General features: G+C 45.4%; 1 protein-coding gene across 3 annotated transcripts in view; it reads right to left on the bottom strand.

The window, feature by feature from the left end:
• The window catches only part of LOC140426872 (actin filament-associated protein 1-like 1), a 280,476-nt gene that overhangs the window by 89,610 nt on the left and 167,398 nt on the right, over positions 1–23,468 (bottom strand). For all 3 annotated transcript variants that reach the window (XM_072512117.1, XM_072512116.1, XM_072512115.1), the window contains 3 exons: positions 20,030–20,128; positions 5,079–5,290; positions 3,122–3,301 (listed from right to left, as the gene is read on the bottom strand). In XM_072512117.1, the coding sequence (XP_072368218.1) occupies positions 3,122–3,301; positions 5,079–5,290; positions 20,030–20,128 (491 nt within the window). The remainder of the gene's footprint in view (positions 1–3,121; positions 3,302–5,078; positions 5,291–20,029; positions 20,129–23,468) is intronic.

The following is a 23,468-nucleotide window of genomic DNA, read 5'->3' on the forward strand; positions in this document are numbered from 1 at the left end:
TTTTGAATCACTAGCTTTCGGAGTGCAGTTCCTTCATCAGGTGAGTGAAGAGGTGGTTTCCACAACCACAAATCAATGATGCAAAGTCAATGATGCAAGTTGATACTTTGAATGAGAGTCTTTGCAGGAAATTAAGTCTTTACAGGTCCAGATGGAGTGACTGGCGAGAGGGATAACCACAGGTTAAAGAGGTGTGATTGTTTCAAACCAGGAAAGTTAGTAGGATTTCGCAAGCCCAGGCCAGTTGGTGGGGGGTGAATGTAATGAGACATGAATCCAATAATAAAACACCACAGGAGGATTTTAGACTTTGAATTTCTGTTCCTTAACGCTCCCGGGATTCTCCCGTCCCGCTGCAGTGAATGGAGATTTGGCTGAGCGCCAAATTCTTCGTCCTCACTGACAGCAGTAGCGACGCAGATTCACAATGGAAAATCCCGCCCCAAAATATAACACTGAGACACATAAGGAGATAATAGATCAGATGACCAAAAACCTGATCAAAGAGAAGGTTTTAAGGCGTGTCTAAATGGAGTGTCCCTCCCGGCCCTAGCCAGGGCGGCACTCAGTAGTGGTAGCAACACTCCGATCGTGGAACCACCTGTGACAGCATTTCGGGCTAACCGAAATGTCCGACAATGCCCCCATCTGCAACAACCACAGGTTTATGCCGGTGACTATGGATGCCACCTTCAAAATATGGAGACAGGACAGGGGGAAGCTGACAGTTAGGGACTTTTACACCAGCAACAGGCTAACAACGCTCAAAGAACTGACAGAAAGATTCTAGCTGACAGGGGCAACGAACTTAGGTACCTACAAATCAAAAATTGCCCAAGAAGGGAAACAAGGACGTTCCCGCGACCATCATGCCATTCAATGCTAGAGGACCCATTGGACGCAGACATCTTAGGGAAAGGGATGACATGTACGGGCGACTGCTAAAGGGGGGCCAATACACAACTGGACGAGACGTGGGGGAAGTGGGAGGAAGATTTGGGGTTTGAAATAGGGTGGAGATTCTGGAGTGAAGCACTGCATTGGTCAACTCCACCTCCACATGCACAAGGCTAAGCCTAATGCAGTTAAAAGTGGTTCACTGAGCCCACTTAACCAGACCATGAATGAGCAGGTTCTTCCCAGAGGTGGAGGATAGATGTGAACCATGCCAAGGCGCCCTGGCCAACCACGCCCCTATGGCCTGGTCTTGCCCCAGACTCACTGGGTTCTGGACAGCCTTCTTCAAGGCAATTTCCAAGGTGGTGGGGATGAGCGTGGAGCCATGTCCGAGAGTAGCAGTCTTCGGGGTATCAGAACAGCCAGATCTGTTCATGGGAGGTGGGCTGACGCACTTGCCTTTGCCTCCCCAATCACCTGTCGGAGAATCGTACACGGCTGGCGATCAGCAGCACTACCCAAAGCTGCAGACTGGCTGTCCGACCTAGCGGAATTTCTCCAAATGGAGAAAATTAAATTCGCCATCCGAGGGTCTGTAGAAGACTTCCACAACATGGGAGCCATTCATTCGGCTGTTCCAAGACCAGTTTGTAGCCAACATCGAGGAACCAAAGAACAGGAGGGAGTAGGCACGGCACAGTAAGGAAAAGAGGGTGGTGGTGGGGGGGGTACAGGAAAACATGGAGTTCAACCAAGCCCAACAAAAGAACATGAGACGCAGCGGGTGGGGGGAGGGGGGGGGCAGGGGCAGGTGCAACAACCTGAGCCATAGGGAAATAAACCTAAGAGAAAGCCAGTGGGAAGCGAAACGCAGGGACCACAACCGCCACTGCAAATACTGTAAGGAGGAAAAAGAAAGGAAACTGTGATGTACGTATGTAAATAGTAGAAGCCGATCTATGTGTAAATAGTTTCAGTTTTACTTTTTTTTTGTTCTCTTTTTTTTCCTCATCTCCTATTGTTTGTTCATATTTATATTTGTTTTGTATACCAAAAACTCAATAAAACCATTTTTTAAAAAATGAGCAGGATATGGGCAGGATTTATCACACATTCTACTGCATGTTTCGTGGCAACGGGAGGCGGCCCTGTCATTGGCCAGCAGTGGAATCTTCTGGTCCCACCATCACTAAGGATTTTCCCATTGAGTTCATTCCTCGCCATTGGGAAAACCGCAGTAGAGGTGCGCCGTCGGCGGGATTGAAAGTTCCGGCCAATGGTTTCTGTCGTTTCAATGTTTAATGGGCACCCATTTTAATTACAGTATTCTACTGCTGTGATATAGGAATTAAAGTTATCATTTGTCTGATTTGTCTAATATTTTTTAACATAGTTACCTGTGTTCTTTTTCTATATCTCAAACCTTTATGAAGAGGCTGATATGGTTGTGGAGTTAGGGCTAATGGACAAAAATAAATTTACTCCCGTCCAACAGATTAAAATGACTATTACTGAGATTTGTGGATGTATGCTTAGCTTGCTTGCTTAATGTTCCTCTGCCTTCTATTTTAAGAAATGTTAACTAGTTTATTTTAAATGGATATGATTAATAGCTCTGTTAAAGTAGCTGACAGCAGAATAGCATGTGAATATTTTCAACATTTGATAATATTGGCAACAGTAATTTCAGCCAATAAAGTGATATAGATTTTTCAAATGTCATGACATTTAGTGGTGTGTTACAGCACTCATCTTTATTTTGCATTCCAAAGTTATAGTCTGAGCGAATTAGCACGTTGAACTTTTGAAATTAGTTAAAATGTCAGCAGTGTAAAGGACACCATTGACGATTGAGAATTATTTCAGTGCAGCAATCTGCAGTGATCAGAGAAGTAAAGGGTCTTAGGAGGTGAGTGCTTCAATGTCTGCCCCTTGTGTAAGAATTTGCTTCAGTTGTTCATTTCCAAGTGAAACATTTGCAGCTCTTAAAACACTGTGCATAAGAGCTGGAAGTGACCTGGTTCTTGACACCCCCAGCCGAGGTCCTGCTAGCGTACGATAACCAGAAACGTTATAGTAAGTTTAATACACTCTTATCAGCCAGAAAAATCTTGTTGTGATTCAAAATCTACAGAACATGAGAGAATATTTTGCACAATGATACCCTATAAAAATCTCGGCATTCATAATTTTGAAAGCAGACGCCATAAACTGTTCACGGTACCTTTAACCATTCCTCCGCTTGCTCTTTGCTTTGTACGGCTAATACAAGTGCCTCTGTTCCGGGTTGGGAGAACCTCAGTTCATGTTTCTTGCGTCGTCCATCTTTAGGCACATAAATAACATTGCACACATTCAATGGCAGCTCCACGTGAGGCTGATGATCCTTGGAGCTTTTGTAACACTAAGAAAAGAGAAATGTTCATTTGTTTTGCATTTCTTTGAGGGGAATTCTCCAATTTAAAGCAACATTTTTTCTCATAATTTCCTTTAAGCTGATAGTCACTATAAAGTATTGGCCGGATTTTTGCTATTGAGGTGAGAAATTCAAGTCGGAAAATGTCCTGACTGCAGATCCATCTCTCTGGAAAGGACCCATACACACGCTCCAGGGGCAAGGCCATGACTGAGTCCGGTCCATTGCCTTCAGTGGCTTTTGGAGGTAACTATGGATGGGCGAGTGCCGTGGTAGATTACTTAGAAAGCCCAGCTCAGTTTTCTAGGGTCTCGGCCAATTTGTAGGAAACGCTGCTGGGTCCCGTACACCTGATCCTCTCACCCACCCCACATAACTAGTATGAGTAAAATCCCTTCATACCACTATGCCCCCTAATACCCCAAGTCACCCCATGCCTTCTCGTATCTCCATTCCACCTCAAAGCTCCCATATCCTTCATGTCACTCCCACAGCCACTCATCCAGTCTCGGCCATGGGCAATCCTCAAGGGGAATGTGACAATGAAGAAAACATTAAAGTTCTAACAGCCTAAGGGAGCTCTCACTCACACACTTGATATTAAAAAAATGAGTTCATGAAACCTAATTAAAGATTTAAAATACCCTCAAGTGGTCAATTTATTGTAAAAACAAACAACAAATTTCTATTCACAATCCACTTCAAAGACATCTAATCCTTTACAGCCTCTAAAAACTGTCAATCAATAGGTGAGCTTAGGCCCCCTGTTCAGGTAAATGGTTCTGGAGTTTTCCTCCCGTTTCGTCCGGTTTCCTCCCACAGTCCAAAGATGTGCAGGTTTGGTGGATTGGCCATGCTAAATTGCCCTTAGTGTCCAAAATTGCCCATAGTGTTGGGTGGGGTTGCTGGGTTATGGGGATAGGGTGGAGGTGTGGACCTTGGGTAGGTTGCTCTTTCCAAGAGCCGGTGCAGACTCGATGGGCTGAATGGCCTCCTTCTGCACTGTAAATTCTATGAAATAAAAAGAAGCTCACCTAACCAAGTTTTCTTGACCAAGAGAAAAGCAGAGGTTCCTGCTGCAATAATTTGGGAAAAAATCTTAAATATCATCAAAAGGAAATAGGGTACTTTAAAGTGTAATTTTGCTGAACATGTATCCATGGTATAAAAGTGAGCACAGTTCCGCCCCACTTGGAAAATAATAGAATTCTCACTGAGGGCACAAGAGTGGATAATATGAGAAATATCTAATGGAGATATTGTGAACTAATCCAGTCTAATTGTTACTAGCTCATCACCACTAACAAAATCAGATGCTCAGAAAGTGTATGTTTTAAAGGGAATGCACATTAGAGTAAGACTAGCTGTCTCACTCTAATATGCAAATTTGCCAGAACGTGATCCCGCCCACAATAGATGAGATTCACATTGCGACCTCTTGCAAGATCACATTAGATCTGACAAGGTGTCGCGAGCTTGGTAGATGCCGTAAGTGGGGTCTCCCGGCATCTATTGGTCGCGTTGCGCCGCACTGCTTTTTGGGTAGATCCCACCTGTAGTGTTACGCCTCTTGTTAATAACATATCCCCTAAAAAGCATAGTTCACACTTTAAAGTATCTTTAGATTTCTTTTTCCAAGAAAGACATATGGTTATTTTAACTAACTTACAAACATATTCCATAGGTTCTATCAGTTAATTGATTAAAATTTTAAGGTGCTTCAATGGTTAGCCCTTCCTAGGTTAAAGTTCAATAATCAACTTACCAGTAGTCTATTTTCCTTAATGACACAGAGCTGTTTGGCCCACTGCCCAAAGCGTTTCTTCTTCAGTAGAAAGGCACAGATCCTGCAGTCTTTCACCAGGTCCATGGAGGCTTCCTCTGAGGGCCACTGATGGGTCAGCCGTTGACCTTTCCCATCTTCCTCCTCTTCATCGTATGATTCATATGAGCTGCTCATTACATCCGAGTCATTGTCTGTGTGAAGCAATTAGTATATATTCAATGAAGCATGCAATCTGTAGGAGATTCAGCAATTCTGGCATGTTTGACAAGGCAACAGTTGTAAGGAGGTTTTGATATCATGATCTCTGTTTTTATTGAGCTCAAAATGCTAGTTTTCTCCTGTTCTCTGTTTCTCTCCAATTTTTAGAACACTCACCAAACTAACCCAAGGATGGAATGTTATGACCCCGTAGTGGTGGAATTGGGACTGTAAAATGGGAAGAGTCGTTCAAAAATCCATCGACTTCAGTAGGAGTGGAAATCCCCGCCGGAGGGAGGGGTCGAAAAGTCCTGCCATGAGATCATGACTATAATTCTCCAGTTGTTCACTGGTGGCGGGATTCTCTGGTACCGCCGGCAGGGCACCTCTGCCCACCGGTTTCTCAGTGACGTGGGTTGGCTTCAATAGGAATGCCCATTGACAGCGGCAGGAATAGAGAACTGCCACCAGCGAATGGCGTACCGCCTCCCGCTGCTGAGAAACACGTGGCTGGGTGGGCGGAGAATCCCACTCCTTGGGCGGGATTCGCCGATCTCGGCAGAATCCCCGATGACCCCAAAATCGGGGTGCCGCCGCTTTCACGATATTCCGCCCTCGAAAAGTAGCGTACTCGAGGAATACGACGCACGCTGTATCCACGGCCTCAGGCCATTGGCTGAGGCCCGCCCCGCTAGGCTCTGTCCCCGAACGGCCGAGTTCCCGATGGCCTGGAACACGTATGGTCTCACCCGTCGTGAACTTAGCGTGGCGACTGCGGACTCAGTCCGGTGATGCCACTGTTGGGGAGGGCTAATTCGCGGGCAGGGGGGTTTTCATTTGGGGCTGGGGGCACTGTGGGGGGGGTTGGTCCGGGGAGCGGAGTGGCCGAAGGGGGGTACTATTTTTGCGGTCTGCGGGACGAGTCCGTCATGAAGCACAGCGCGGCGGCTGCAGGCCGCCGCCGTGCGCATGCGCGGCCACGGACCCGGCACTGCTCTGGGCCGTATTGGGAGCTCTATGCTGCCTCCTTGCAAGATCCCCCCCCCCCCCCCCCCCCCCCCCCCGGAGCAGGGAATCGGTGGTCATTTTGCGCCAGATTTCCTGGCGTAAAACACCACCGTTTTCATGCCGGCGTGAATACTTAGTCTCTCAAACGGGGATCCAGACCCAAGGGGCATCATTCTCCGATCCCCCAGCGGGTCGGAGAATGGCCGCTGGCCGCCGTGAATCCTGCCCCCGCTGGTTGCCGAAGTCTCCGGCACCGGATATTCGGCGGGGGCGGGAATCGGGCCGCGCCGGTTGGCGGGCCCCCCCGCTGGATTCTCCGGCCCGAATGGGCCGAAGTCCCGCCGATAAATTGCCTGTCCCGCCGGCGTGGATTAAACCACCTTTTCAACGGCGGGACAAGGCGGCGTGGGCAGGCTCCGGGGTCCTGGGGGAGGGCGCGGGGCGATCTGGCCCCGGGGGGTGCCCCCACGGTGGCCTGGCCCGCGATCGGGGCCCACCGATCCACGGGTGGGCCTGTGCCGTGGGGGCACTCTTTCCCTTCCGCCTCCGCCACGGTCTCCACCATGGCGGAGGCGGAAGAGGCTCCCTCCACTGCGCATGCACGGGAAACTGTCACCGGCCGCTGACGCTCCCGCGCATGCGCCGCCCGGGGCTGTCATTTCCGCGCCAGCTGGCGGGGCAACAAAGGCCGTTTCCGCCAGCTGGTGGGGCGGAAATTCCTCCGGTGCCGGCCTAGCCCCTCAATGCCGGCCCCCAAAGATGCGGAGCATTCCGCACCTTTGGGGCGGCGCAATGCCCGTCTGATTGGTGCCGTTTTGGGCGCCAGTCGGCGGACATCGCGTCGTTTCGGGAGAATTTCGTCCATGATTCTAAACAGTGGGTGGGATTCTCCGGTCCCCCAGCCGCGTGCTTCTCGGCGGCTGCGGGATTCACTGAGCGGGGCTCTCTAAGTGCTGACACCGGGACTGAATCGGTGGTGTTCTCCGGCGAAGGATGCGGCGCCTGTCCCGGAGCAATTAAGGATCCATCAATGGGCTAGCACCGGCACCACGTGGAACTAGTGCAATTTCAATGAAAAACGGTGTCCGATTCACCGGGGTCGGGATTGGCACGCAAGAGGCTGATAAGCTGTAGCCACACACTCATTCCAGCCAACAAGATGGCAACTTGAAATGTGACATCCCGTTTTACAGATGCAGAGCTCGAGACACTGCTGGACGCTGTGGAGGAGAGACGGGCACCTTGTTCCCGGAGGTGGGAAGGAGGCTGCCACTCGCCATTACACTCCATGCCTGAGTGCAGGTGGCAGAGGTTGTGAACGCATGGGCCCCACCGCTAGGACCAGCCAGTAGTGCCGGAAAAGCTGCACAAGCTCCTCAGAACTGCCAGGGTGAGTAGCCAGTAAAATGCCCCTGGCACCAATCCCCGTCCCACACACCCTTTGCACACGTGGCACAACCCCCACCCCACTGCCCCCACACCAGCCTGCCACCTCCCCATCACCCCACCATCCCCACACCACCCCTCCACCCCTTCACCACCCCAAACCACGATTCAACCATGCGTCATGACTTGTGTCTTGCAGGATCACCTGCCGATGAGGCGGGCCCTTCTGGTACCTCCGCACCTGGCCGCAACCCCAGGACATGTTGACCTGATTGGTGGTGACACCAGACAGCGATGGAGCCCCTAAACTCCACCCTTCTGACAGCACAGAACAACAGTCCGGGGACAACACCGACTTTCCGTCACAGCTGTCTCCAACACCTTACACCATCCCAGAGACACTTACCGAGAAGAGGCTCCTGGGGCACTGTTTGGTGCCCACTACACACGTGCAGCGGTACATCAGGTGGAGGTAGGAACCTCTGAGGGAGTGGAAGCATCAGCTCCCGAGGGGATAGAAGATCGGAAGGCAACCCACCCCAGGGACTAGCTGCTGTCCAGATGGGTCTCGGGCTTATGGAAAGTGATGTGTTGGGTGTTCTGGATCACATACAGGTCACCAACACTTGAAATAATGCAACACTATTTTATTGAATCATTGACTGTTTAAACTTACTTAGACTGTGGGTTAATACGATACTAGCTTTAACTATAGACCTTTGCCTTGTCCTAACCAGTCGATGCACTCAGCACATGGTAAATTTCTGTGCTGCAGGCTGTGAGCTCTGTCCTCCTAGCTAGTTGCAACTCGAATGAGCGGGAACTTTGATGCCCCCTGTCTTTATGTGTGTGCGCTCTCACTGGCGATTGGCTGTGGTGTTGTGTGTGTTGATTGGTCCCACTGTGTGTCCATCAGTGTGTGTCTGCACCATGATATACTGGTGTATGTTATGACAGAAAGGGCAGCTCGAGATGTAGACATAGAGCTGGAGACTACATGAGGGGTTGTCAGCAATTACCCAGTGCCTGCAGGTGCAGTTGGAGGAGTCCAACCTGGTGCCGCCCGTTTGTGGGTGGGTTGGTGGGCGGGGGGGGGGGGGGGGGGGGGGGGGGGGAGGGGGTTGTTGGGAAGAGTTGTGGTGTGGGTGCCCTCATACGGCTGGTGTCGCTCTTCACAACCACGGGCTCTGGTGGGCGGTCAGTGGGATGTGCAGCAGGATGGCTGTCTTGCAGACCGTGGCAATGGCGGTCCATGCCTGAACACCGAGGGGCACACCACAACCCCTCAGCCCATCATCTGGTCACCCCCCACTATTCCCCCTGGCCCTAGCAGACGCCGCCCCCCCCCCCCCCCCCCCCCCCAGCCAGCCATGCCAGCAGCAGGTCCGGAAGCTGAAGGTTGTGCCTCTGGGAACATGTCCTATCGCCTCTCTCTCTCCCAGCAGCCACTGCGCCTGTTTCCTGATTTTTAAAGCCACAAGTGAACCTTGCTGTCAGTAATTCCTCCTGGCAGAGGTGGAGCATCGTGGGAGCCCCAGAGAATAACGGGATGGAGCCGTTAATGATATGCTGACACTGTTTACTGTACGTGTGGCATAGAATGCATTCACACCGCTGTCGAGGCACCGGAGCGTGGTATTCCGTTGGGCGCCTGGCGTCAGCATCGATTTCCGGCTGACGCGCAATTCTCGGCCCGGTCGTGCCTCGCGATCCCACCATTGCTGGATGGAAAATCCATGTTTTCCACCACTTGTCAATGGGATTTCCCATTGTAACCACCCCACGCTGCTGGGAAACCCATGGCCGGATGTGTGCTGCCAGAGGGAAAAGAGGATCCCTATCAGCATTCTACATTGTTTACTCACTCAATACAGGCACTGGAGTCAAATGACTTCATGATTTGGCTTTCATTTAATGAGATATTTATCCTAATTACATTTGCATATTTTCTCAATGCGCTTTGTTTTCTTTTGCTCAGCTGCATGAATAATTTTGTAACTGATACCAGGCAAAATATAATTTAGAAATAAAAAATTGCTTTGACATCAGAAAGGTGACTTTAGGATGCTACAAAGACACAAGGATGGAAATGTCCATCTGTGAAGTTCAAATGAGGATAGGTTCAGGCTTGGCTGCAATACTGCATCCTCGCACCCCCAATTGTCAAATTATCCAGCAAAGTTAGCATGTGAATACCCACTTGGGCAGGGTACTGACTGGCCTCTGAGTAGATCAATACAGCCACATACCAGAATGGAGGTTTTACGAGAGGGTGGGAAAGGAAAAAATGAGTAAGCGTAAGAAAGAAAACCTATGCCACGTGAAGAATGCACTTTAGTCTTTTTGCATAGAGGGGGGTAGAATCCAGTAGAGCTGTGTGAACTTCATATAAAAACAGGAAACTCAGCCGGTCTAGCAGCATTTGTGCAGAGAGAAACAAGAGGGGTGAATTCTCCATTTCCCCAGCCGCGTGTTCCTTGGCGGCGCACCTTTGCCGGTAGCAGGATTCTCCATTCTCACCGCTGATCAATGGGATTTCCCATTGTGGCCACCCCATGCCGCCTTGGGTGCGCAGCCGGCAGAACGGAGAATCCCATTGGCAGAGAATTTGCCCCAGAGTTAACGTTTCAAGTCCGTATAAATCTTCTTCAGAGTTAAAGAGAAGGAGAAATGTGATGAATTGTGTACTGTATACAAGGGGAAGGAACAGCTGGAGCAGAGAAGGTCAGTGATAAGCAGGAGCTAGGAGAGATTGCGACAAAGATGAGTAAGACATGAGAAAGAGTAAGGCATGAGACAGAGGAAGTGTTAATGGCAGTCTGAAGGGTGAAAGTAGGTGCTGATATAAGGTAAGATAGCAAAATGTGTTATTAGGAGAACAAAGATCAATGCTCACTGCAAGCAAAACTTAAGAACAAGTGACAGGTGGCCCAGTGGGGGGAAAGGGGGGGGAGTGCAGAGGACAAAAATGTTTTGGATGGCTGAAAAGGTCAAGATGGAGGAGAAAATCACAGTTTAAAGTTGTGAATATAATGTGGGTTTAGCTGCTAGGGTTCCAGGGTCACAATGTCCACGCCTACAGTGTTAATCCATCTTTTCCAGCATCAGGCGATAATGATCCTTCTGTGTATTTTCAGCATTTCCCGTTTTTATTTCAGATCTTTTGTAAGTTATGTTTTTTTAAAAGTCTTTATTTTGCTGAACATTACAACTGTGCGGCACATCCTGCGCATTTTATAATGCTCACATTTCCACCAAGCAATAAATCCTCCTAACTTTGCGAAATCCTTCAAGAGAAGAGTCAGCGAACATGATGTGTGTTTAGATTGGAATCACTGATCCTTCTAAATGTCATGTTCTGGGTATGGAAGCCTCTGCTGCTGACTGTTCTAATGCCATCATCAATGCAACGCTGCAATTGTGCAGCCAGTTCTTATCGCATTTTGTTCTCCCAGTGGAATGCTCCACTATCTTCAAGTGTCATGCCTAATAACACAGCTGAGAATTGGCAACATTGCTGAATGTTCCTGAGTTTGAATGACATTCAAATCCAGAAGTGCATCGAGGGGCTTTGCACAGTGGGGTGTAGTTACCTCTGTGGTGAGCCGTAAGTTTTTCATTGCAAGTTTTTAAAACCATTTTTAACTCTTTAGGAACTCACGACCTGACACGTAGAACAAGGAATCACTTTCACCCAAATTCAAATGTTTCTTGTCATTGATCAGTCCTTTAAAGATTTTGTAAAATAGTTTAAAATATTTGGAAAGTCGAATGACATAAAGGTCGGAATTCTCCAGCTGTTTCACTGGCGGCAGGATTCTCTGGGCCCGCCAGCAGCACACACCTGTCCGGGACTTTCTGCCGGCGTGGAGTGGCTTCAATGGGAATTCCCATTGATGGTAACGGAAGCAGAGAATCCCGCCACCCGTGTACAGCACGCTGTCTCCTGCTGCCAGGAAATAGGCGGTTGGGAGGCCAAGGAAACACACCAGAAATGAAACCAGTAAATGAGGATGTGCGGGAAATGTTATGGACCTCGAATCCTCAGTAAAATAGTTATTGAAATCATCCAAGTTCAAATAAGTTGTGAACTTACAACAAAATAAAATAAGCAAAATCGTTAGAAAATCCCCGACTTTAGTTGGCCGACTCATCTTTGGTTAAGCATTTCCCGCCAAATAATTAGGCCACATTTCCAGGTAACTTCGAATGGTTTGGGTCAGTCAGGGTACAAATGGAGGTAAAGATAGGAAATGAAGATTGGAAATACCAAATCATCCAATAGAGTTGCTACTCTTTAAAAAGCATTTATTATGGCCAATGTAGAAAGACACCATGGACTGAATTTTTCAGATAACCCTCCGTCATCTGGAACTTCGGTAGGAGCACATCAAATGCAAAAAATTTGGAGCCAGATCACCGATGTGCTTTCACTTCAGTCATTTTTTATTGCTGACCAAATCAAAACCTCCGTGCTCTTTCCCATTAAAATTCCACCTCAAGATGCAGAGACAAATATAACTGCACCTGGAAGAAAATGTACTCGATTAAAATGTAATTCAGAAAGAATATGATGATCTGCTTGAGCAAGGCTTCATTCATGGTGTCTGAGGGCAGTACCGTAGTCACAATTAGAGCAGGACAGAGGAAGAGCTATGTGAGGGGCTCTTACAGAATTTCTTGAGAGTCAGGAGAAGCAGCAGTGTTTCCTCTTAGCCCACTGAACCACTTTCTTCCCTGTCATCACTTTCTCCCCGTCAGCCCCAACCTTGGTCATTAGATCTCGCATCTACCGACTCCTGACTCCCTGTGCTCGGGGAGGTTGGATCACACCCAGCCTACCTCCCATCTCTAGGATCACAGGATCAGGCACCTTTTCTCGCCGGCATTAATATAAGCAGCAGGCGGAAATAAAAGGAGGCGCGTGTTGGAGTAAAAGCTCCAATTATCGATTCTCCAACTGAAATTCCTCCCTAAACCCCTCCCCTAATGAAAACTTCCCTCGTCAAATTTGGGGTCAACCGTATAAAAATGTTTCTGGGCAGCACGATGTGTTAAGTAATGGGTTAAGAGACATTGCAATTAGTTGTCTCATTTATGTTAAGTATCCATTAATTGACACTGATATGTAAAGGGGCTTCAGGTGGCCTCTGTCGGGTGGTGTGTTGTTAAGAGTTTTGTGCAGAGGCTGTGGAAGGGAAATAAATGATGTTTGGTGAAAAGGAACAAGAACTTTAGACTCTTCATTTGAAATGAATGAATGAAATGAATGAAAACTGCTTATTGTCACAAGTAGGCTTCAAATGAAGTTACTGTGAAAAGCCCCTAGTCGCCACATTCCGGCGCCTGTTTGGGGAGGCTGGTACAGGAATTGAACCGTGCTGCTGGCCTGCCTTGGTCTACTTTCAAAGCCAGCGATTTAGCCCTGTGCTAAACCAGCAACTAAAACGTGTAACAATGGCAGCAGAGGATGGTTGCTGTGCAAATGTGAAGGTTTGAAAGATACAACTTTTCCTGATCAAACCAAGGAGTGAGTGAGAAGGAAAAAAAAAAAAAGATACATGGCTGAACCCAGGATAAAGATGGCTGGATATGACTATCCTCCCTTATTTTCTGAAAGGGAATCGTACGACCAATGGAGAAGTGCAGTAGTTATGTGGACTAAAGTAACTGCTTTGGGAAAGAGAAAACAAGGTATGGCATTGGCTCTTTCTCTACCATATGGCAGTAAAATCCAAAACAAAGTGCTTTCTGAGCTGGAATTGGAAGAGTTAGACTCAGAAGAAGGTCTGGAGACTTTATTACATTATTTGGATAAGATTTATAAGAAAGATGACTTGTTAAGTGCGTATGAAGCATGGTCGGATTTTGATAAGTTCCGGAAAATGGAAGATATCTTCATGGAAGACTATATAATGGAATTTGGCAGACTATATGTTGGCTGCAGAAACACAATCTGGAATTTCCACAGTCTGTGTTGGCCTTTAAATTACTTGACTGTGCTAGAGTGAGCAACATGGATAGGCTCCTGGTTTTGACAGGAGTTCAGTTTACTGATAAGGATACCTTATTCGAACAGATGACAAAAGCTTTACAAAAGTTTCTGGGGAAACATTCGATTCCGATGGCTCTGATGACCCAAATAGGCCAGCCTGCAATAAGGCAGAATATGGAAGATACACTAGTAACAGGATGGCAAAATCGTATGGCTACGAACAGGGCTCAAGACTATAGACGGAGACCGAGACAAGGAAATTATGAAGACAGAAACCCAGTTAGAACCTACAATAGGAAGATGAACCCCAGAAATGCACGGGGCATGCTAAATCGATGTTTTCGATGTGACTCTCAATACCATTATGCTTTCTACTGTCCAACTCGTTATAATAGAGTGTTTGAAGCGACACATGACACGGAAGAGTCAGAAGAGGAAAAAGATAGTGACCAGAAAGAAGGCATTGTCCTATTGACAAGCAGTTTTACGCCAGTAATGAGGGTGTTGGTTGCAGAATCCTTCAACTGTGCTGTATTGGACTGTGGCTGCACATCTACTGTGTGTGGAATTGACTGGTTAAAATGTTACCTGGACTCTTTGAATGCTGAAAATCATAACAAGGTTAAGGAATTTGAAAGTTCCACAAGTTTCAGCTTTGGGGATGATAATACTCTGAAGTCACTGAAAAGAGTGGTGATCCCTTTCAATATTGCCGGAGTGAATCATTTCATTAGCACGGATGTTGTATCAAGTGAGATACCTTTGCTTCTGAGCAGACCATCGATGAAGAAAGCACACATGAAACTGGATATGGAACAGGATAAGGCAACAGTTTTTGGAAAGACGGTGGACTTACAATTTACACAGTCAGGACACTATTGTATTCCATTACTGACAAATAATTTTTCAAGTAGAGTGGTTAAGGATGTGTTAATGGCAGTTGAAAATGGGACTTTAGCTGATAAAAAGCTTGTGGTATTAAAACTGCATAGGCAATTTGCACATCCGTCTCCTCGGAGGCTGAAAAATGTATTAAAGGATGCAGGGGTAAGGGATGACGACTATACTAAACTGATAGAACAGGTTAGTGACCGCTGTGAAGTTTGTAGGAAGTACAGAAGGACACCAGCACGACCGATATTAACCCTACCTTTGGCCAGGGATTTTAACGACATTGTGGCCATGGACCTTAAGATCTGGGATAAAGCAAATAATATATTTATTTTGCATTTTGTAGATTTAGCAACCAGATTTAGTCAATCAACGATTGTACGAAGTAAAGAAAAGAGAGTAATTCTGGATCAATTCTGAATGGGTCCACCGGCAAAATTCCTTACGGACAATGGGGGAGAATTTGCTAATGATGAGTTTAGGAATATGTGTGAAAACATGAATATCAGAGTTATGAATACGGCTGCAGAAAGCCCATTTAGTAATGGTGTCTGTGAAAGAAATCATGCTGTCACCGATGACATGCTTCAGAATATTTTGGCAGATCGACCAAATTGCAGGCTAAATTCAGCTTCAGCATGGGCAGTACATGCAAATAATTCATTGCAGATGGTTGGGGGCTATAGTCCTTATCAATTAGTGTTTGGTAGAAATCCTAAAATTCCGTCCATTTTGGATGACCAGCCTCCAGCTTGGGAGGGGACTACAATTAGCTCTGGTTTTGCTGAACATTTAAATGCATTACATAGCAGTAGAAAGGCTTTTTTGGAAGCAGAAGTCTCTGAAAGAATTCGCAGGGCTTTAAGACATAACGTCCGGCCATCAGATGCCGTTTTTCAGCAAGGAGACATGGTATACTATAAGAGAGACAATTCTAATGTATGGAAAGGCCCAGGGAAGATCACAGGCATAGATGGCAAAACAATTATTTTGCAACATGGTAATCAAACTGTTAGGGTCCATTCATCAAGGATAATAGGCACAGATTACAAATTTTCAAATTTAGACAGAGCAGACAGACATGACGAGGAACCAGAGTCATCTGGTATGCATGTGTTACAGAACTATGAGGACCAATTAACTGATATAGACAGGGTTTCTGTGGAGGAACACAACACTTCCGGTGAATTAAAACAGGCCATTTTTCCGGAAGGGCAACTGCCAAAAGTTGTTACAAAAGTGACATACTTGCCTGAAGGGTCTAGTCAATGGAAGGATGCAACTGTTATTAGTAGAGCAGTGAAGGCCACTGGAAAGTATAAACATTGGTTGAATGTACAGCATTCAGGGGAAGGAGTCAAGACAATGGATTGGGGAAACAAAGTTCAAACATGGAGGGCACAGAAACGCAGTGCCAGTTCAGATAGTACATCGGATAGTGAACAGGTCCGCAGGAAAAGGTCGAGAACTATTGAAAGGACATCCCACAGCAGAAGGGAAAGATCAAGCAGTCGCAGTACAGAACGAGATACCAGGCGGGAGAGGGGATGTAGTTTGTCAAGATCTCGGAACATGAGTAAGACTACGAATACTAATAGGAGTAGAAGCCCACATGCACGTGAGATTTTGGTGGCTTCAAATAAATTAGATGAGCAAGTTATTAAAGAAGCTAAACAACAATAATTGCATAGTTGGAGTGAATTTGGGGTATACACGGAAGTACCGGATAGGGGACAAAGAGCTCTATCCCACAGATGGATTTGCACGGAAAAGGTTCTTCCGGATGGAACTTATAAGGCAAAGGCCAGGCTTGTGGCAAGGGGATTTGAAGAAAACTTAGAAGATCAGGATTTAATGGTAGATTCGCCTACAGCAGGAAAGGTTACTTTAAAGATCTTCTTGGCTCTATTAGCCACAAAGGCATGGGAATGCAAATCTATAGATATAAAAGCTGCCATTTTGCAGGGGCATCAGCTCCAGAGAGACATTTTTCTCCGTCTTCCTAAAGAAGCAGCTAACACAGAAGGGGTACTCTGGAAGTTGAACAAATGTGTATAAGGATTAAATGATGCATCTAGAGTCTAATATTTTTCGGTAAGGTCAGTTTTGTTAAAGTTAGGCTGTTGCCAGTTGAAAGCAGATCCTGCAATGTTTTACTGGCACTATAAAGGAAATCTTTCTGGCATTTTTATGATGCATGTCGATGATTTTTTGTGGGGAGGGACTAGTGATTTTGAAGCTATTGTAATCTCTGGTTTGAGGAAAAAATTCAGGGTTGGAAGTCAGGCTTCCGGTGCATTTAAATATATTGGACTGGAAATTGGACAGACTAAGTTAGGGGCAACTTTACGTCAGCAATCTTATTTGGAAAGAATCACCCCAATAGCAATTAGTCGTGGCCGAGTTTCACAAAAAGGCGCAATGGTTTCAAAGATAGAAAAAGAGCAACTGCGAAGTTTAATTGGGCAACTGAACTGGTTAGGTAGACAGACTAGACCGGACGTGAGTTTTAATGTCTTAGAGTTGAGTACAAAAATGAATGATCCCAAAGTGGAAGACATAATAAGAGCAAATAAAGCGTTGGCCAAACTAAAAATGCAGGAGTGTGTTTTGAAGTTCCTGGTTTTAGGTGACCTTAAGCACTTGAAACTCATAGTTTATAGTGATGCGTCCTACGCAAATTTATGTGATGGGGTTTCAAGCGCAGGAGGTTTTATAATTTTCCTTTTGGGGAACAATGGTAAATGTTGCCCACTTGTGTGGGAAACAAAGAAAATAAGGAGAGTGGTAAAAAGCACTTTGGCTGCTGAGACGTTAAGCCTTGTAGAGGTGGTGGATATGGCTTTTTATATAAGTATGATATTGACAGAAATTTTGGGATTAGGGGATTTGGGTAATATACCTATTGACTGTCACATTGACAATAAATCCCTGTGGGAAAATGTGCACTCTACAAAAAGTGTCAATGAAAAGAGGTTATGGCTAGACATCGCAAGTTTGAAGCAGATGTTGGACAGAGGGGAAATAACAAAAATTAAATGGGTCGACAGGAGCTACCAACTGTCAGACTGTTTTACGAAAAGAGGGGCGAGTTCACAGAAACTTTTGGATATTGTTAATGAAGGGCGCTTGTTTCTGTGACTTTTTTTCTTTTCTTTCTCGTCCAAACAAAAAAAAAGGGGGGGGGACATCATGTGTGTGTTTTTGAGTTTCTTGAAATTTTGTTTTCACCCAATTATTTTTTTTTCTCCAAGGAAGGGGAGACTGTTAAGTAATGGGTTAAGAGACATTGCAATTAGTTGTCTCATTTATGTTAAGTATCCATTAATTGACACTGATATGTAAAGGGTCTTCAGGTGGCCTCTGTCGGGTGGTGTGTTGTTAAGAGTTTTGTGCAGAGGCTGTGGAAGTGAAATAAATGGTGTTTGGTGAAAAGGAACAAGAACTTTAGACTCTTCATTTCACAGCAACTAAAACGTCTAACACGATGACTCAGTGGTTAGCATTGCCGCCACACGGCGCCGAGGTCCCAGTTTCGATCCCGGCTCTGGGTCACTGTCCATGTGGAGTTTGCACATTCTCCCCGTGTTTGCCAGGCTTTCGCCCCCACAACCCAAAGATGCGCAGGGTAGGTGAATTGGCCACGCTAAATTGTCCCTTAATTGGAAAAAATGAATTGGGTACTCTAAATTTATAAAAATAAAAATAAAAATGTTTCTAATATTTGAGTAAATGAAGCTGCAGTAATAATCCTCCAACCTAATAACCTGTATTGTTGCTCGATAGTGGATGAAGCGTTTGAGTTGTGCTGAACACCTCCATTCTGCTTGTAATCCTGAATTCCCTGTCACCTCCCAATTCAATTCCAATTCCACTCCCTTCTAACTTCTCCTTTTTGCCATTCTACACTGTTCCAATGAAGTTTGGTGTAAGCCTGAGTAACTGCATTTTATCTTTCTATTAGTGCATTATCTCTGGCGTTAACATTAACAACTTCAGACCTCAACTTCAGTTCCCATTTTCCCTTTGAAAGTCAGTTCCGGCAATGTGGGATGGACATGGCAGTATTTCCAGCACTAGGGGAGCGAGGGGGTGGATGGGCACTGTCCAAGCATAAGCGGTGGGATTCCATGCACTTGTCTATCTGCTTCCTTTATTCCTCCTTCCACTGGATTTGCAGGTCACTAGAGCCTGCTCCACCATGTACTTCTTTTTCTACACATTCAAATCTCTGCTTCGCATTGTCTTTTTTTTCTCTCATTTTGGGCCTTGGTAAAAATTAGCCTGAATTGTGCAATTTTTCAGTTTGAGGGTTGCTAGATGTGGGATAGTGTTGGGCCCGCCAACCATGGAACCCGAGCATCGGCTGCCACAAGGGTATGTGAGTGTTGAGGCAAGCTGGTTCAAAGACCCACTTTGGTTCTCAGGGACTTCATTCCATTTGTTTCAGAAGTTGTTAAGCCCTCTAACACTTGTCCTTCACATATCCTCAATCCCAAACTAGGTCTCCCCCAGCTCCTCCCACCTTCTCCACGCCATGGTCCTTCATACTCTCCATGTTAATTCAGCTCCCCACTCACACCCATGGCCCATGACCTCCATTCCAACCCCATAGCCATCATCCACCATGGACAGATCTCAGGGGCTATGCAAACCTGAAAGAAAGCTTGTAACATTGTGGAAGAGCTCTCACTCAGAAGCACATGATGGAGAAAATTAAATCTCTCATTCATGAAACCCATTTCATGCTTTTGAATCTCAAGTGCTTAATCTCTTAGAAAACAGACAATCTTCTATTCAGACACTACAAAGACAGCTAATTCTAGAACAGCCTCTTTAAACTACCAAACTGTCAACTCAGAACCGCTTGGTGAGATATTTGTCTCTTTTGTCAGCCAAGCATTCATAATGATATAGTTATAGCACTTGGGAGAATATGAATAAAGAAATCTATTGAAACTGCACATTCAGATGCTACAGATTTTTCTAACCTGCAGCAGATGGTCTGTCAATCAAAGAAGGCTAGCAGAGGTTTTTATTTAACTATCAGTGACAGCTGCAGCCTGTTCTTTTTATGTTTAAAGAGCAGGATATTTAAAAAAAACTACAGATTGTGACAGTTTTACAGACCTTGTGCGCCCATTAAAAGCATTTCGATCTCTTCCATCAGTACGTGAATCTCACACTGGGTTAAGGCATTTGCAATGGCCAAAATGGTGTCTATCTATATTTCTCTCATATCTGAATTATAGTGGTCTCCCAATATTGAATCCATTGTAAATGGAGTTGGGGCTTCCTGCCCACGATTTCTAAAACCCCAATGCCATGAGTTCCTTCTGAAGCTTCGGATGCGAGTTACAACATACCATGTACTGCCTTACAAGCATAATTACTTATACTGAAGATTATTTATGTACGTGGACAGTATAAGAATGAAATATTATGTAGCTACATGAATGCTTATGTTCTCCAATGATCCTTGTAAGTGGGTAATTATTGTCAGCATCTTCATAATAGCCATCCTCGATAGAGTTTGGTGGACTGGAACTGTCTGAGAAAAAAAAAGGGAAAACCTATTAATGTATATTAGAAAAATACCTTTTAAAATAAACTTGAAACAGTGCTGATCATGTCAATCAACTAAAAATGGCATACAAAAAAAAGAAAGACTTGCTTTTATACAGCAGCTTTCACAATTTCAGAATGTCCCATATGCAGCCAATGAAGTACTGTTGAAGTGGGGAAACTATTACAATGTAGAAAACATGAGAGCCAAACTGTGCAAAGCAAGGTCCCCCGAACAGCAATATAAAAATCCATGATTTCCCCCTCAAACAATTCTACTGAGTTACTTATATTTTTTAAATAGATTTTGAGGGCCTTGTGGACTAAATAAAAGTTGACCATCTTGCTCCCCAATAATGTTTGGCTAGTGCAAAGTTCTATTTTCATGCTGTACACTCTTTTAAATATGTTCCCATCTCTGACAGTCCTCATTTCATCCTTTTATTTATGCAGTTCCGAAAATAATAATGCAGCATTATTGTTCGTCACTTTTTTCCTTGAGGATTATCTTAACACCTGATAATTATTTTATTATTTTCTCTTTTCCAAAGACCTTTATTTTCTGATCAGTTTGCTTAGGTTTGAAATTTGATCATTATCTTTATTTCAGAACACAGCTATGGAGAATTTATTCAATATCTTTATATTTTACTGATCCCCTCAACATTGTTTTTTAAAGAAAACCTCTCAGAATTATATTCTTTGCCATTGTTCTCCCAGTCTCCCTCTCTTTACAGCATGCGCTTCCACAGGTGCTGGGCACATTCTCCTCACATGCCCAAAAACTGATTCTGCATTCATTATGAAAATGAAATGAAATGAAAATCGCTTATTGTCACAAGTAGGCTTCAATGAAGTTACTGTGAAAAGCCCCTAGTCGCCACATTCCGGCGCCTGGTACGGGAATTGAACCATGCTGCTGGCCTGTCTTGGTCTGCTTTCAAAGCCAGCGATTTTAGCTGTGTGCTGAACCAGCCCACCAGCTCAGATTTGTGAGCTATTCGCCCATGGGGACATCACTGCTGAGCCCATTCTTTCTTTAACTGATATTGACAGACACACGCTTTCCATTAGTAAATCATTGGGTGGCAATCAAGGGAGCTTTTGTCTTCCTTGCTCAGGAAGGCCAAGGCCAAGTGTGCTTTCCCCAGCTGAGATCTGCTAATGCAGCACAGACTGGGATTCAAATGTGTAACTGCTCATTGTGGCTCCATTGCAACCTTTTCTAAAAACATTTTTAAGTCATCAGAATTGCTTCCTTGGTAACATTTGTACCCAATTTATAATGTAAAGGACATATTAGATCTGATAAGTTTTAAGGAATTGTCTTTTTTGGTGCCATCAATGGTTCTAATTTGTAAAACCTTATTGCGCCTAATCCCATGTTTTTGTTTGGCTATATGATAGTTGCCTGACTTTAAATAAGGTGTGCCCAGTTTACAACTGTCAGGTATTTGGATAATGTAAAGTGAGGACTCAGTGAATAATGGATATAGGAGTCGATTCGCACCTCATTTTACTGCAGAATCCTGGTTAGCGATTAATGAAACAAGATGCAACTTCCGAGCTTAAACAGAAGAGATGATTGGGTGGGTGGTGAAGGTGGATAATAGGGGGTTGGATTCACGTTTCTGAGGCTAAGTGCGGAGGATCTATAGCGTTTTACATGGAAAATAATCGGCGACGCTTCCTCACCGATCCTGCGACCGGAGGGGCTAGCAGCCGCGCCGCATAAACTCCCAGGCTCCACAAAATAAACGGCCAGAGAATGGCCAGGTCCGTGGTGCGCATGCACATGGTGACGACCTGCAGCGGTCGCACCGTAAAACGTGGCGTCAGCCATGCATGGACCCGACTTGCCAGATAGTGTCCCCCTGACCACCTCCTCGCCACACCCTGGCCACTCCCCAGCCAACCCCCACCAGCACTCGCGGAAGCCCCCTCCTGGCTAGTAGCAGGGTTCCCACCCAACTGTGGCGGCACTGGACACAGTCCGCAGCTGCCAATTTCGCCGTCTAAAGGGATTCTCCGCCCGATCGCCGACGGGAATGGAGAAAATCGCCCAGGATCTCCCAAGGCACTGTTCATACCTCACTAGATTTGTTTGTGAAAGGGTTGTTTTTCCTACATAGCTCACCAGCGCTGCATTTCAGAACCATTCTCATCGCATTCCATTACTAGAACTTGCAAGAAACATTCCTATAATTTTTTTCTTAAAGTGTGCAGGTCATTTATTGAAATGTGTGGACTCTTTAATTTCTTTTGCATGGTTGTGCACAATAACTTAAAGGGTCTATAAACATGCACTTCACAGGCTTCATTAATGAAGGGAAAAGTAATTTTTTAATAAGAATTGTATAGCAATGTAGCTATACAAGCTGTAGCTTGCTTACAAAACATCTCTGCCTAGGACAAAAATCTTGTCAAAAGTCATCCAGACTCGAAACGTTAGCTCCCCTCTCTCGCCACAGATGCTGTCAGACCTGCTTAGATTGTCCAGTATTTTCTGTTTTTGTTTCAGATTCCAGCATCCACAGAAAATTGCTTTTATCTCTGCCTTGGAACTTCCCGAACAATGGGGTGATTCCACACTGAGCCCCGAATGGTCACACAGATCATGTGGCCCTTACTCTGCTGTGTTGCTCTTAAAGGGACAATCACCATAGGGTCCGACTTGTATGCGACCTGCATCGGGATCTTTGTATTGCTGTGTGGTTGTGCAGCTCACAGGGAACATTGCTTGTTTATCCCTGTTTCCAGCTTGCCACATTATACCAATGGAAACACAGTGCAGGACAAAGCCGAAATACAGCAAGAATACTGTTGTCATGGTAACCTGCTGTTAGACTCGCACCTTAGTTACATATCATGTGATTACTGCACATTATCCTTTTAAGGCTAATTGTTAGGAGCTTACCATTTTCAGTATTGGTTATTGATTAAACATGGAAAATATAAAACAGATGCAATATTTTTAAGACAGGCAAGAATGATATAAGAAGGGTGGAAGAATTTGCAGATGGTGGGGGGCAATTTTGATGCCGACCCACTGAGAAACCACTTGAGGATAGTTGCAGCATTTTCAGATCAAAATACATATGAGGCAAGATTTCTTATTCCTTCCATCCCCCACCTCCACAAGTGCAATATAAATGAAAAATGTCATGCTTTGTTCTCCGACTTCAACACATTCATCAAAAGCCACAAGGCTAAGCTTCCTTTGTGATTCTTAAACAATCCCATTCCTTTACAAAATAGCATGCAGCATACCAAACTTAAAAAGCTGTCACTACAAACAAGAAACGCATTAAACCATGACCGACTCA

The sequence above is a fragment of the Scyliorhinus torazame genome, chromosome 7 (genome assembly GCF_047496885.1).
Source record: "Scyliorhinus torazame isolate Kashiwa2021f chromosome 7, sScyTor2.1, whole genome shotgun sequence".
Taxonomy (NCBI): Eukaryota; Metazoa; Chordata; class Chondrichthyes; order Carcharhiniformes; family Scyliorhinidae; genus Scyliorhinus; species Scyliorhinus torazame.